Raw genomic sequence first — 16,258 nt, 5'->3', positions numbered from 1 at the left:
TTCTGGCACTTTTCTATTCACTTCATATCTTGTTGTTACCAACATAAGTGCCTGCTCCACTCACTTTTCTGAATTAAAAATTCACCCCATACACCGGAGCATACTCAATGTCTCAATCGTTTCTATGTTATATGTTTGTGTTGAGAATATTGGCTATTAAGCTTAACTGCTGGTCAAAATTATTCGCGATGGTGGTGTACGAACGAATCGGCGGTCTCAAGAAGTGGGTGAGAGAGGGATCTAGTAATGACTTTGGGTTTGAAACGAATATTTTTGTGTTCGTGGATAGCTCACACGGTAGAGCCACGCTCTCACCTGCCAGGCGGAGTTGTCGTACCAATAAGGTCGCAGGTTCAAACCCCACCACCGCCGCGAAAAATCTTTTATTCTCTATTGTCTTCTGGCACTTTTCTATTCACTTCATATCTTGTTGTTACCAACATAAGTGCCTGCTCCACTCACTTTTCTGAATTAAAAATTCACCCCATACACCGGAGCATACTCAATGTCTCAATCGTTTCTATGTTATATGTTTGTGTTGAGAATATTGGCTATTAAGCTTAACTGCTGGTCAAAATTATTCGCGATGGTGGTGTACGAACGAATCGGCGGTCTCAAGAAGTGGGTGAGAGAGGGATCTAGTAATGACTTTGGGTTTGAAACGAATATTTTTGTGTTCGTGGATAGCTCACACGGTAGAGCCACGCTCTCACCTGCCAGGCGGAGTTGTCGTACCAATAAGGTCGCAGGTTCAAACCCCACCACCGCCGCGAAAAATTTTTTATTCTCTATTGTCTTCTGGCACTTTTCTATTCACTTCATATCTGGTTGGTATTCTAGCAATGTTGATTTGTAGGCCATTTGTCATCAAATGATATGGGGGATTGATTTGAAAGGCCACGGGTTCAAGTCCTTGGGGGACCTTTTGGAAATTTGTCTCAGGTAATAACTTCCGTCTTTGAAGAAGGAACGAAATTGACGTCACTCAGCTCTTTATTATTGTTTTTTTTTTTTTTAAGACAGTGCTTTTAATGATTTGTTTTCTCTGAATTATATCAGACTATATAGATAGAAGTTGACGGCATTCCGGTCTTTGTTATTGTTTTTTGCTATCCACTTTTATGAGTAATTCTCACTGAACTGTATTAACCAGACTATAACAGTTCATGGTTACACAGAGTTTTGTGTGTTGGTCCGTTATACTTCCGGATGGCAATGTTGTGAGCTTCTTAGCCAAGCGCATACTATCAAAAAACACTCGAGGTTACACATGTAGTTTTTTTTATGTGCTGATACGTTATATCCATTGAGGATGTGAGTATTTTACCTACACGGAAAGCATCAATAGGTTTTTGTATTGTCCTGATCCGAGAAGGATACTGAATTATTGAAGATGCAGTCTTTTGAATAACAGAATTAGTGCTTAAAAGAAGCATTGACTTAAAACACTGAATCGATTGCAATCGACGAGACCGTAAAAAAAAACCCTTAGCTGCTATTTGGAATAATAATGAAATGTGACCAAGCCTACTGTGTGCACGTCATTACAGGTCTGATCATTGTGCGGCTATGTGGTCTAGTGGTATGACACTCGCTTTTGGATCGGAAGGTCCTGGGTTCGAGCCTCGCGCTCGGCGCACAGTTGAGTCCTTGGAAAAGGCTCTTTACTCACATTCTCTCACCGTGCTCAGGTGTAAAATGAGTACCTGGCCGTTAACAGCGTTGTCTTTGTCCGAAAAATTGTAATATCGCCTAACAGGCGTCATGTTCCGTCCTACATGTTAAATGTTGCTGTTGACCAGGGACCCCTTGTAAAGCGCTTTGAGCACATTTCAGTGGATATTGCGCTATATAAAGCTCAATTTCAATTTTTGTTAATCATCAAACGCGATTATAGGCTTGATGTGTAATGTGCTAATGTGGTTTTAAATTATATACAGGAGTTGAGTTCATTAACAATGAATGGTCTCGATGAAGTTGTCTATCGGTCTCAATTAAAAAAAAAAGATAGTGCTTTATATAGCGCAATATCCACTAAATGTGCTCAAAGCGATTTAAAAGGGTTCCCTGGTCAAAAAGCAACATTTAACATGTAGGACGGGACATGACACCTGTTAGGCGAGATTACAAATAGACTTTTTTTTGTGCCACTGAAGTGCCATTGAAATCAATGTCAATGGGAGCGATCTATATTAACTTTCCACGTGCTCGAGGTCATTGGTCACATTGCAAAATGTGCTCAAAGTGACCCACATAGTGAAAAGTGCTCACAGCTTTCGAAATATCTAACATCACGATTGGTCATTTTGATCTGTTTGACACGTTTGTATGTTTACAACTTTCATAAACAAAGCAGCGTGTTTACATTTTTAAAGAAATGTCCAATCGTTGTACAGCAACAAACCATGCGGTTGATGACTTGGTTGAACGAAAACCTGAATATAGATCGCTCCCATTGTCCCCCAAACGGATTTTTGGCAAGATGGCAGCTCAGTGGACATTATTTTATTTTGCGTTGGTTTGAGAGTATTTCCATTACATCAATGAGCCCATAACACTTTTGGTTATCAGACCTGCAAATAAATACACGTCCATCAATCCGGTTATATGATTTAAATGGATAAAATTAATGTTAAAGGTAAAAATGATCAGATTCCTGGAATTGTTATATTACGTTGACAAATAAAGATAAATACAGTAGTAACATTATAAAGAGCATTGATACTCAATTTGTATCCCACATGCGTGGCCTACTGGAACTATATTCCATTCCATAACCGGATCCTTAAGTCGTGCTTTTAATGGACTAACATTTTTACATTGATCCAGCCAGATCTTAATCGTGACTAAGAACTGTAACATTTAAGCGCATATGTATAAAATATATTGCATTTTAGTATAATCAATGTATCCACAACAGATGCCATCGGAAATATAACGGGCCAACACACACAACTAGAATAACTGAATGTTTATGTCTGTTAATCCAGTTGTGAGAGTAGTATCTAAACATGGATGGCATAAAGCATATCAAACCGTCAACTCGTTCTATCTATAAGGAGCAAGTATGATTTAAAATACAGTTCCATTATCCTTGGACTGGTACCTACATACCTTGGGAACTGACCTTGGTTTCACAGGATGGCATCTTATTCAGCTAATAATGCTGTTGTCATGAAGACATCCATCCTCGTTCTTTACGCCAGTAATGATAGAATTGCTTATACATCCGTTACTAAAATAGTTCAGCCGTCGTATGATTAAATACGTAACTATTCATTGTTAGTCCTCTGGGGACTGGTCACGCTTCAATGAGTTGTGAACCAGATAGTGGAAGCGTGACGTCACTTCTTCATAGTCATTCAGGCCGTGGCATGTACGGAGTTTTACCTGTTTATAGGTGAAATGACATAGCAATTGATTGCCATCCTTTGGATAGGGCGTTAGACTATCGCAAATTAATGTTAAAGGTAAATATCAGATTCTGGATTGTATATTACGTTGCAAAAGTAAATACGTTACTTATAAAGAGCATTGATACGGATTTACCACGCTCATTGCGCTTCACGGTATATCATTTGTATCCCCAGCGGTGCCTATGGAACCATATTTCCATTCCATACAGCACCGGATGCCTGTAAGTCGTGCTTTTTAATACTAACATTTTTACACTGTCCGCCAGATCAATCGTACTAAAACTGTAACCTTTAACGCATCTTATATAAATATATTGCATTTTAGTAAAATGCCACAACAATGCCATCCGGAAATATAACGGGCCAACACACACAACTATGAATAACCTTGAATGTTTATAGTCTGGTTAATCCAGTTTAGTGAGAGGTAGGTACTCATAAACATGGATGGCATAAAGCAATATCAAAAACCCGTCAACTTCGTTCTATCTATAAGGAGCAAAAGTATGATTTAAAAATACCAGTTCCATTATCCTTGGACTGGATACCTACATACCTTGGGCAACTGATCCTCTGGTTTCACAGAGATGGCATCTTATTTTCTAGCCTAAATAAATGCTGGTTGTCAATGAAGACCATCCATCCTCGTTCTTTTACGCCCAGTAATGATAAGAATCTGCTTATACATCCCGTTACTAAAATAGTTCAGCCGTCGTATGATTAAATACGTAACCTATTCATTGTTAGTCCTCTGGAGGACTGGTTCACGCTTCCAATGAGTTGTGAACCAGAATAGTGGAAGCTGTGACGTCACTTCTTCAGTAGTCATTCAGGCCGTTAGGCCAATGGTACCGGAGTTTATACCTGTTTCTATAGCGTGAAATGGACAATAGCAATTGATTGCCATCCTTTGGATAGGGCGTTAGACTATCGCAACGTACTTTCCGTCAGGTCTAAGAGACCGAGCTACCAATTAATTACTGGGTAGACTAGGGAGTCAGAAAAAAAAAATCTCGATGTACACGGGATCTATCTTGGTCCCTTTGCGTTTGAAACGAGTGCTCTACCAGCTGATTTACGGGACTCCTCGACGTCACTTCTGCTTCCCATTAATCCTATAGATCAGTTTTGTCTAAATTTCAGCACTAACCATTTGAGAAACAACAGCACCCATTTGTTCAAATTCAAATAACACACATGTTTGTCTGTGTTATTTAATACCTGTTTGAACTATGACGTGGAATAAATTAATAGATTTATATCTTACACGGTGTTCAATGGTCCCCCTTTTTTTTCTTCTGCGTGCCCGCCCAGATCATAAATTCTTTTTTAACTCAAGATAGATAGTTTTTGTATCAAAGCCGTGCAATTCAATGCAGCAATACATTGCATAATTCCATTTGACCACGCTGTTTGCGTAAATGATATATTATTATTATTATTATTATTATTATTATTATTATTATTATTATTATTATTATTATTATTATTATTATTATTATTATTATTATTATTATTATTATTATTATTATTATTATTATTATTATTATTATTATTATTATTATTATTATTATTATTATTATTATTATTATTATTATTATGTATTACAATAAAAGCAGACCTGCCTACCGCTACGAAAATTTCGTAGAACTACGAATTTTTGGTCCTAATTGACACTTATATAAAGATTTTTAATTCAATACACTTCTTGAAAACGAAAGTTTTGTCGCCAGATATAGTTATATAAATGATTTTAAAGCATTAATTTTAAGTGTTTAAACACAAATTGGTTATCTTATGTCTATTGTGTTATATTAACCCTAAAACTACGAATCTTTCCAAATGGGAGCCATCTATATTCATGTTTTCGTCCAATTAAGTCATCAATCACATGATTTGTTGCTGTCCTACTATTGGATATTTCTTAACAAATTATGTTAACACGCTGTTTTATTAATGAAAGATATAAACATACCCATGTGTCAAAATTACCTATCGTGATGTTTGATAGCTAAAAAGCTGTGAACACTTTTCACGATGCGGGTCACTTTTAGCACATTTTGCAATGTGACCAATGACCTCGAGCACTTTTGAAAGCTTTTATATAGCGCAATATCCACTAAATGTGCTCAAAGCGCTTTACAAGGGGTTCCTGACCAAAGCAATATTTAATATTTAGGAAGGGACATGGCACCTGTTAGGCGAAATTACAATTCTTTTCGGACAGAGACAACGCTGTTAACGGCCAGGTACTCGTTTTACACCTGGGAGAATGCGTGTTAAGAGCCTTCTCCAAGGACTGAACTATGCGCCGAGCGAGGCTCGAACCCAGGACCTTCCTATTCGAAAGCGAGTGTCATACCACTAGACCACATAATTGCATAGTTAATATAGATCATTTCATTCTAAGTAGGCAGGCAGGTCTGATAAAAGACAGGCTTCAATAGAACAAAAAAAAAATATAACGCACTGCATGTATTTCGCGGGTCACAACAGTTTAAAACTAATAAATAAATAATCTGGCAAACCCCGATACACTCAATAACACTTGTCAAATTGATGATATGCATTTAGGTAAAATTCTCATAACATCCACCAGCCGAATATATGTTGCTGACACACATAACTATGTGTAATCGTAAACGTTTTTAAAAAGTCTGTCTAATTCAGTGAGAAGTAGTCATTGAAATGGCGTACTAAGAACAATAGCAAAGAGCTGAGTGACGTCAATTTCGTTCCATCTTTAGCGGAGTCGTGACCTCAACCTTCTACTCTTCCGGTTTCAAAATCGTTGGAAGTATGGTATGTACTTCGAAGGACTAATAATGAATAGGTTGCATATTATTGAATCATAAGGTGGCATAACTATTTTAGTAGCAGCTATTTTAGTATTTTATGTATAGGCAGATTCTGATTCTTATGATTACGAGACGCAAAAGAGCGAGTATGAATGATCTTTTTGAATACTATGCTTTTTTATTTCTACTCATACTCATAACGATGCTTACGTTTATACAGTGGTTAAAAAAGTGAAGACGTGAAGGTCTGAACACTCCGATTTTGTAATTCCAGTTAATTACATAGATAACATGGGCGCACACAAAAAGGCACGGAAGCAGTGACACATATAGGTCACTGTAATAACCTTGCGATTTATGGGAGGGCAATAACCTTGGATTTAATACATATATAAAAATACGGTGACAAATCTAAACAAGGGCCTTTCCGTCAATTGCCTTGTGCGTATTTCACGCCTACCTCATTTGCATAAACACTGAAGGTCGGCTAGACACTTTTTAAGAATACGACCTGAAGGACGAATAGACACTCCGTTTTTTGACGACCAACATTTTTTTTAGACTAGAAAAAAAAAATATAATGACATCACTCATACCAGAAGATCAATTACACAAGGTGTGAATTGCATTCAGTCCTCCGGAAGAGTGAAACGAGCTGTTTAACTGTTTACGTCATACTTTTGCTCCCTATTTAGGAATTTTACCGTTAGCAAGCACCAAATGACGATTCAGGAATGAATGAATGTAGGTATCGTTATTGGCCAGTACTGTGGTCATAAAGCGATGTTTCTACAAATTATAGCCTACTTCCGAGAAGTCACTGTCAGACGTTAGAAATTACCGTCTTGTTTACAAACCACAGTTATTTGGATTGATGGTATGGCAGCCATGAGTGAATGGAGAGAGAGAGAGAGAGAGAGAGAGAGAGAGAGAGAGAGAGAGAGAGAGAGAGAGAGAGAGAGAGAGATTGATCTGAGAGAGAGAGAGAGAGAAAGATTGATCTGAGAGAGAGAGAGAGAAAGATTGATCTGAGAGAGAGAGAGAGAGAGAGAATGAGAAAGAGAGATAGATACAAGGAGAGAAAAGAGAAAGGCTGAGATAGATAGATATAGATGAGAGAGAGACAGAGATATAGCGATAAAGAGAGAGACTGAGAGAGATAGATATATAGAGAGAAAGAGAAAAGAGAGAGAGAGAGACTGAGATAGATAGAGATAGACAGATAGATAGAGGTAGAGAAAAAGAGAGAGAGAGAGCGAGAGAGAGAGAGAGAGAGAGAAAGAAAGAGAGAGAGAGAGAGAGAGAGAGAGAAGAGAATGAGAGATACCGAGACAGAGACAGATAGAGAGAGAGAGAGAGAGAGAGAGAGAGAGAAGAGAATGAGAGATACCGAGACAGAGACAGATAGAGAGAATGAGAGAGAGATAGAAAGAGAGAGAGAGAGAGAGAGAGAGAGAGAGAGAGAGAGAGAGTAGGCCATGGGATTTAGGGAATACACGACATCAGAGGAAGTAGACTGTCAAATGCAGACTCTGAGTGCCATGTTGAATCCATGCCTTGTATCGGGGAGCTATACCACGTCTGCACCCCAGATCAATTCTACCAATGCATACAACGATGTGTGTGACCTTAAACGTATAGATAGTATGCGCTTGGCTAGAAGCTCATAACATTGCCATCCGGAAGTAGAATGGACCAACACACAAAACTGTGTGTATCCATGAACTTTTATAGCCTGGTTAATACAGTTTAGTGAGAATTACTCACAAACGCGGATGGCAAAAACAATAACAAAGACTCAATTGACGTCATCTGCATTCTATCTATATAGTCTAATGGGCGTGATCTATATTAACTTTACATATGCTCGAGGTCATTGGTCACATTTCAAAATGTGCTCAAAGTGACTTACTTAGTGAAGAGTGTTCACAGCTTTTTAAATATCTAACATCACGATTGGTCATTTGATTCAGCTTGACACATGTGTATGTTTATAACATTTGTAAACAAAGCAACGTGTTTACATTTGTTAAGAAATATCCAATCGTTGGACAGCAACAAATCATGTGATTGATGACCTGGTTGGACGAAAACATGAATATAGATCGCTCCCATTCTACCAATGCACACAACGATGTGTGTGACCTTAAACATGTATAGATAGTTCGAAGATGACGTCACTCAGGCCTTTGTTATTGTTTTTGCCATCCGCGTTTGTGAGTTGTTCTCACTAAACTGTATTAACCAGACTATAAAAGTTCATGGTTACACAGAGTTTGTGTGTTGGTCCGTTATACTTCCGGATGGCAATGTTGTGAACTCCTTGGCCAAGCGCATTCTATATTCTAATTGAGAGAATTCAGTGAGAGAACCACAGACCAAAGAGAGAGAGAACTTGCCCAGGATTTGTGGTCTTGTGGTGTGACACTCGCCTTCGGACCGGAAGATCCAGGGTTCGAGTCCCCTCTTTACTCACATTCTCTCATCGTACTAAAGTGTATTAAAAAAAAAACAACAACAAAAAACCAAACAACAAACACTGGCCATTAACAGCGTTGTCTCTGTCGGAATAGTCAATTCTAATATCGCTTAATGATAACAAACAAACGTAAAAGAGATGAAGAAGTGGTTGCCCATTGTCAGTTATGTACCCTACATACAACTAATAACAATAACCAAACACGTGTTTGCCCATTGTCAGTTTTTTTTACATACAAATAGGTGTAACATATAAACATAAAAGAGAAGAAGTGGTTGCCCATTCATTGTCCTTTTTTTACATACAACTGATAACAATAAACAAACGTAAGAGTAAGAGGGGAAGAAGTGTTTGACCAAGGTCAGTTATTTACATACAAATAGTGGTAACAAACGCCAGCGAGAAGAAGTAGATGTGCTCGCCCATCGTAAGTTATTTGTATGCAAATGCCCATTGTCGAGTATTTGCATAACAACATAACAACAACAAACAAACGTAAGAGGGAGGAAGTGGTTGCCCATTACATGTGAATGATATGTATTACACAAACGTTAGAGAGAGAAAAAAAAAAGATGGTTGCCCATTGTCAGTTAAATTTACATTATCCTTTTTTTTTTTCTTTTTCGTTTGTTCCCCAGTCAAGGTGTTACGTTTGAAAATGTTCCAGGAGGACAGGGGGTCTTGGATGACAATGTTCCTCTCTACCATAGTTATGGTCTTCATCTTCTCTCAGGTACCTAAGCATGAATCAATCATTCCATCAATCAATCCATCAATCGTTAAATCAATCCATCAATTATCAATCAATCCATCACCAATCATCAATAAATCCATCAATTAATCCATCAATCATCAATCAATCATCAATCAAGCCACCAATCGTCAATCAATCCATCATCAATCAATCCTTCAATTAATCCATCAATTATCAATCAATCACCAATCAATCCATCAATCAAGCCATCAATCGTCAATCAATCCATCATCAATCAATCCATCAATCATCAATCGATCCATCAATCACCAATCAATCCATCAATCATCAATCAATCCATCATCAATCAATCCATCAATCACCAATCAATCCATCAATCATCACGTACTCTCAAGAAACACGTATTAAAAATTTTGGCCTGAAAACTCGTCCTTCAAATATCGATCGATTAAAATGACCGTCATCTTGACAGAAGCTCTCAAACCTTGGGCTTCGTGAAAAAAAAATGTAATAGCGCCTTACAATACAGGTGCCGTGTCTCGTCTTATAAGTCAAGTGTTGCTGTTGACTTGAGATCTATTCTAAAGCACTTTGAGCTTATTTAGTGGATATTGCTTTATAAAAATCTAAATTAAGAAAATGAAAAGAAATTAATTACAATACTTTGAGTCGATACTCAGAAATGATCTTCTCTTTTAATGTTCCTTTTAGTTTTATATGTATCTATCACCGCTAAACTGTCCGAAAACACGTTTTAAAAAGTAATTTGGCCAGAAAATTCGTCCTTCAAATATAGATCGATTTAGAATGACCTTTAACTTGTCGAAAAACTCTCAAACCGGAGATTTCCATGAAGTCCAAGGTTTGATTGTAATGACAAGACGAGGGTCATTTTTAATTAATCGATATTTGAAGGACGAATTTTCTGGCCAAATTTGTTTTTTCGTAGTGTAATATATTAACCAGTTAACTGCCGTTCTCTGGAAAGACACGTATTTAAACATTTGGCCAGAAAACTCTTCCTTCAAATATCGGTCGATTTAAATGACTCGTTTAAATTTAAATCGATCAGTATTATTTGAAGGACGACTATCCTGGCCAAATCTTTAAATACGCGTCTTTCCAGAACACGGCAGTTAACTGGTTAATATGTGATGACCTTTCTGAGTTTTGGATATATTTTCTTTCTTTAGATCTACAACTTGTTTCTGCTGGCGGGAGGGGAATCAACGGAGGATTACAAAATCACTTCGTACCTTGGGTTGTCCAACTCTATCTTCATGAAAGCTGCTGCTACAGGTACCTGGTGTGGGGACTTCTTCACTGCCTGGATGGTAAGCATGACTCACCCCACTCTCTCTCTCTCTCTCCAACCCCCCCCCTTCTCTCTCTCTCTCTCTCTCTCTCTCTCTCTCTCTCTCAAGAAAAAAAAGCATATTTATATGCTTTTTTCACCTTTGTAAGATTGTATGCTTTGTTGTACTATTTTATAATGGAGAGTCAAATCTTTATATTCAAATGCAATTTTTTTTGTTCCTATTTTACTATTGCTGTTTGATAGGTTTAAGTTGGTTTATTGTTTCATACTCTTTCTAAAAATTTTCATTTAACTTCTGAAATTTTTCACCCATAGAAACTTATGAAAATTCATTCTTTTCAAAATTATCCAGAAGTGAGAGGACTTAAGGGTTACATTTTCAATTTGCACACTTTTTTTTTCTGAGGTTTGCAGCCCTGTTCGTGAATTCATAAATAGGAACCATTTTTCAGGTTTAGCAAATGAACCAAGTTTACTTGCTTTGACTTCCATCGTGAAACGTGAAACTTTATTTTATTGAAAAATTTCCAATTTCATTTTTTTCTGCTGCCTCACAAGGTGACAGACATGATGCTCCAAGAAAGGCTGTATCCAGGGTGGGCCAAGCGGGCCAGGAAATGGTGGTCAGTCAGTGTCCGCCGAATTGTGCTATTCTGGGTGGTGGTCTTCATCTCTTCATTTCTCGTCATCTTTATCATTGCCACTGACTACATCAACTGGGACCAGTTAAATCGAGACTTCCTTCACAGTAACGAGTTGTCTCGAGCTTTTCTCGCTTCTTTCATCCTGGTCATGGATATTGCCATTGTCATGCAGGTAGTTTTAAATCAAGACATAGCCATTTTTCTTTATTCCCATCTCTCCATGTTGATAAAAAAAGAAAGCCCTTCAGAGCCATTTGGGCCAAGGAGCCGGAGTTTATCCCGTTTTTTATAATATGAAACAGACAATAGAAGTTTCATGCTATCCTTTGGATAGGTTGCTCGTCTATTACAAAGTACTTTTTGCTAGATCTAGCAGACCCAATCTCTGCTGGGTGGGCAGGAAAAATCTCTAGGGTACCCGGGATCAGTCACAGTCCCTAGGCATATGGAGCAATTGCTCTACCAACTGAATTATCGGGGATCCCCCACATGGACAAAGAGGCCAAGAATGCATTTTTTAAAGTATGAGTTGAACTTTTGTGTAGCGCAACATCTACAATCTATGCCCAAATTGTTTTTTAACCAACACGTAGGATAAGACATGCCTGTAAGGCAATATTTATTATAATCTTCTCAACAGACGCAATGCTTTTATACTCAATTTGCGATGTGAGAATGTGAGTAAAGAGTCTTGTCCAATGGGCATACTCAATTTTGTGCCTACTACAATGGAACCTGAGTCAACTGGTCACAGGCAAGTGTCATACGACAAGACTACAAATACAATTACCTGCGGACAGCCATGCCAAATATTCCTCTGCTGTTGATTTTAAGTGATGTGTTAATGTTTTTATTGTTTTTGTTCTTGGCTGAAGAAGGATGAGCACCATTGTTTTTGCTTCGTACCCGAAAGATAACGTTTGATCGCCACTGCGCTGTGTGGCAAGTCACCTCACCCTAGCTCAATTTGCGGCTCTGCACTAAGGCTGATGCCTGGGTTATTCCAGTCTTCCCTTGGAATAGACCCTAGAGACAAATTTCCCATATGGGATGAATAAAGGGAAATGTACTTTTGAACTTGAAATGTTCTGAGTTTGGTATTTAGTTCTTTTTCGAAGCTGTTATATTCATTTTAGATCTGATCCACTTGAGAATTTAGGAAATGTGTGGAGTGGATACTTATATCAATAATGATCAGAAATAAACGGTTGGGAGAAGTGCCAGATGAAAACAGAGAATATAAATATCATGGTGTCAGAGAGCTCGAACTGCCCAAGAAAGAGAGATCGGCTTGCAGTTGCACTAGCCTCTGAGCTATGCAGCCATACAGTTATGGTCTTTTCTTTCATTAGAATTCAATGATTGAAGATGTATAATTTTGTTTCTCTGTGATCCACCATTATCGCTCAGTACATGGTAATGCAAAATTGTGGATAAAAGCTAGATGATAAGTACAAACCCAGGGATAATACATTAATTCTATATTTCTCTCACCCCCCCCCCCTCCCCCCTCCCTCCACCTTGTCCTAGGACTGGGATTTCCCCCATTTTATAAGTGCCATAGACATCAAGTTGCCTGGTCTCAACACAGCCCACATACGATTCCAGATTCCTAAGCTTTTGAAGAGTCTTGAATATTGGCAGATACACATCTCAGGTATAGCAAAATCTGTTTCATGTCACTGTCATCTATTATATCATCTTCATCATCATCATCCTTATCGTTATCACCAACAGTCAAAGTATTTTTTTCATCCCTACCACCTACAAATTTCCGTTTTAACGAAGAAAAAAGAAAAATAGAAACAGACATATTTTTAATCCTGTGTAGACATTCTTAGAGAACATAAAATATCAACAAGTGAGCAACTTTTTCATCATGTTATCATATTCTTCCTTCAATAGTTTACTTTTTCCTCACAAGACTTCCATATATTTAATCCATTGCCATACCAATAACATTACATGTCCTGCCCACAGGAAAATGGTTTAACTACGGCATCTTGTTCATTGTCATCATCTTGGACCTCAACATGTGGAAAAACCAAATGTTTTACGCTCCTTACGACTACGGCCAGTATATTGATTCCGAGGGTCGAATCCACACAGTGAAGGACGACTGGAGTCTGGACAATGCAAACACGACCATCATATCATTTGACTGGCGTAACTCCACCATCAACCCTCTCACCAACAGGACGTATATCTCAGACGACAGCATGATGAATGCCAGATACAACGGCTACGCACTCGCTCTAAAAGGACTAGCGTTCATTCCCAGTATAGCCATATTTTTAGTTTTTGGAACTCTGGTCATCATCTATGGACGTTACCCCAAACCTACCAGAGAGAATCCATACGGAGGTCGGTTAAAGAAAAGAAGGAGAGTTCGATTCAGTGCCCGTAAGAAGTGGAATAGTCTTCGTACTTGGATGAGAGAATCATCGTCTCCCGTCCTTCAAGCTTTTAGAAGACGGAGAGACAACAACTCTACAACTGCAACTACAAATTCCACGTCAGGAAACCAAAATGCAGAAAAAACAGATGACAGTCGAGCTGAACGTAAATCTGGAAAGAAAAGGAATTCGAAGAAAGATTGCAACAAAGGCGGTGGGGATACGGAGATGGGACAGATGGCTATGAAGCCGAGTAATGTGGAAGAAGCTGAAGTGACAGTGTGATTTGAATATTAGTCATTAAGTTTGTGTATGTATATGTGTGAGTATATATATGTGTATCCATGTGTATGTATATGTGTGTGTATATATGTGTGCCTGTGTGTAGGGATATGTGTGTTATGAGTGTTGTAGTTGTGGGTAAAAGTACCACAGTCTACAGATTTAATTTTGAGCTATTGAAAGCATTAAATTTATATTGTAAACTCCTTAGAGAAATGTATGAAAACTTAAGATTAAGACTTTATAGATACGATGCTAGAAATTATAATATCTATTGTGGACTGAAAAACTCAAGAACTTTTTTAAATTTAGAGATTTAACTCCTAATACCTTGATCTGCAAACTAAAAGAAACAAAAGCAAACAAGAACAACTGCTAACAAAATTTTAAAAATTGAAAGCAACTAACTCAACAATTTTTTTCTTCAATCAAATACATTAAAAACTTTGTTCAGAGTTAAGTCTTTATCTCCCCACTGACAAACACACACACACACACACAAACACACACACACACACACACACACAAAGACTATGAGAAACCAGATGTTTCTATATATATTATATTTACTACTCTGCCTATGCTAGATAAACCAAGCTATTAACATTTATTTTTCATCAGATTGTTTCAAATATTATAGTAACTGTATATTTTTATAAAAAATAACAAAGTTTATTTATTGCTGCGTTTTTGTTATCATCATTATTTATAGATTGTTATGCCATAAAAGCACATGACAGAAAACCTTGCACCAGTTTACAATGCCCTGTCTTTTGTGATTTTTTGCCCAACTTATAAAGAATGATTTTCTATATGTGACCCCTCGTCTCAGAACGGTATTATGTCTGGATGATTAAAACGCTGACTATTGAATTTATAGCCAAAATTTTCAAACTTGGGTTGAGTTTGTATGTTTTATTTAGAAGAATGGATATCATTTTTTTAGTGTGTTGAATACCAATAATTCAGAATTTTGACCATTTTAGCTTTAATTTGACTTTTTAGCATTTGGTTCATCCTGACATAATACTGTTTTGAGACGATGGGTCACATATTTTTTGGGGTTATTTTATCTCGTGCTGGATTTCCCAACTGGGTTCTATTTCTTTGTTCCCTGCATATCTTTGCACATCTGTTGACTTAGCAAGAAATGGGTCATCTGTTGAAAGTTCATTGTGATTTGTTTACATTGCGAGATAGTACGAATGTTCCATGCTTGCTATTTTGTTATTTTTTTTAAAAATGGTAGTTTATTCATTTTGTTCGGTACTTTTTAAAAGTTTTGTAGAATTGTTAATATTACTTTGTTATCATCAGACTTTAACATACGCCAGATAGCATTTCATTATTAACACTGAATGTTTCGGGCTCAAAACCCTTTCTCAGCCCAAAATTTTCCTTGTTAAGCATCATTTAAAAAAAAGAAAAGAAGCTATTATGATATTCATTTTTGTTCATTAATTTTTACAGTCCACAACAGCGTCTAACAGCTGATATTCAATTTGGTTTAGTTTTATTCCATGACATTCTCAATGCTCGGGTCGTTTGGTGACAGCATGAATGATTACAATGACTTTGGTCCTTGGTCAGCAGTTCATCCGTTTTCTATCGTTATGATTTCATTCCTATCTTTCACCAGCGTTATCAACTTGTTCTGTTCGAGACATGCTGTTATGAAATTATATCCTTATGCAATAATGTAATGTTATTTCATCATCATCACCATTTTTATTATTATTATTTATTATTATTATTATTATTATTATTATTATTATTATTATTATTATTATTATTATTATTATTATTATTATTATTATTATTATTATTATTATTATTGTTTTAATGATCATTATCATTCTTGTTACTTTTGTGGTAACTAATACATATCATTAATATCATATGCTTATAAGTTTTGTTTCAATTTTGTTCCCGGTTAGTTCTATTCTATACACATCATACTGTTGTTAATTGAATTTTATATTTTTAAATTTAATTTTATTATTTTTTAGAAAATAAAAATTATTGCAGTTTATACCATACCAGATCTTTTCACACTTACCAATTTTGTAATAACAATGTACCTACGCTCATGTCAGGTAAATTTAATTCCTAAAGGGTACAAAAATTTCCAGAAAGAAATAAAACTTAAGAATGGATAAAGCTTCAATAAGACGAAATACAGATGGAATTTGACTTTACTTTATCTATTT

At 36.8% G+C, this 16,258-nt stretch overlaps 1 protein-coding gene across 1 annotated transcript in view; it reads left to right on the top strand.

Moving 5' to 3' along the window:
* LOC144978373 (transmembrane protein 117-like) overlaps positions 1 to 15,476 on the top strand; it is a 31,108-nt gene extending 15,632 nt beyond the window's left edge. The window contains exons 3-7 of the mRNA XM_078924312.1: positions 9,332 to 9,426; positions 10,602 to 10,742; positions 11,285 to 11,542; positions 12,901 to 13,027; positions 13,351 to 15,476. Coding sequence (XP_078780438.1) covers positions 9,332 to 9,426; positions 10,602 to 10,742; positions 11,285 to 11,542; positions 12,901 to 13,027; positions 13,351 to 14,051 — 1,322 coding nt within the window. The 3' untranslated portion in view covers positions 14,052 to 15,476. The remainder of the gene's footprint in view (positions 1 to 9,331; positions 9,427 to 10,601; positions 10,743 to 11,284; positions 11,543 to 12,900; positions 13,028 to 13,350) is intronic.
* Positions 15,477 to 16,258: the final 782 nt, after the last annotated feature.

The sequence above is a fragment of the Berghia stephanieae genome, chromosome 8 (assembly GCF_034508935.2).
Source record: "Berghia stephanieae isolate SIO BIC M18660-M18661 chromosome 8, UCSD_Bste_1.3, whole genome shotgun sequence".
In the NCBI taxonomy this organism is placed as follows: domain Eukaryota; kingdom Metazoa; phylum Mollusca; class Gastropoda; order Nudibranchia; family Aeolidiidae; genus Berghia; species Berghia stephanieae.
Note: the sequence above shows the minus strand (reverse complement) of the source record. Positions and strands in the feature narration are given on the sequence as shown.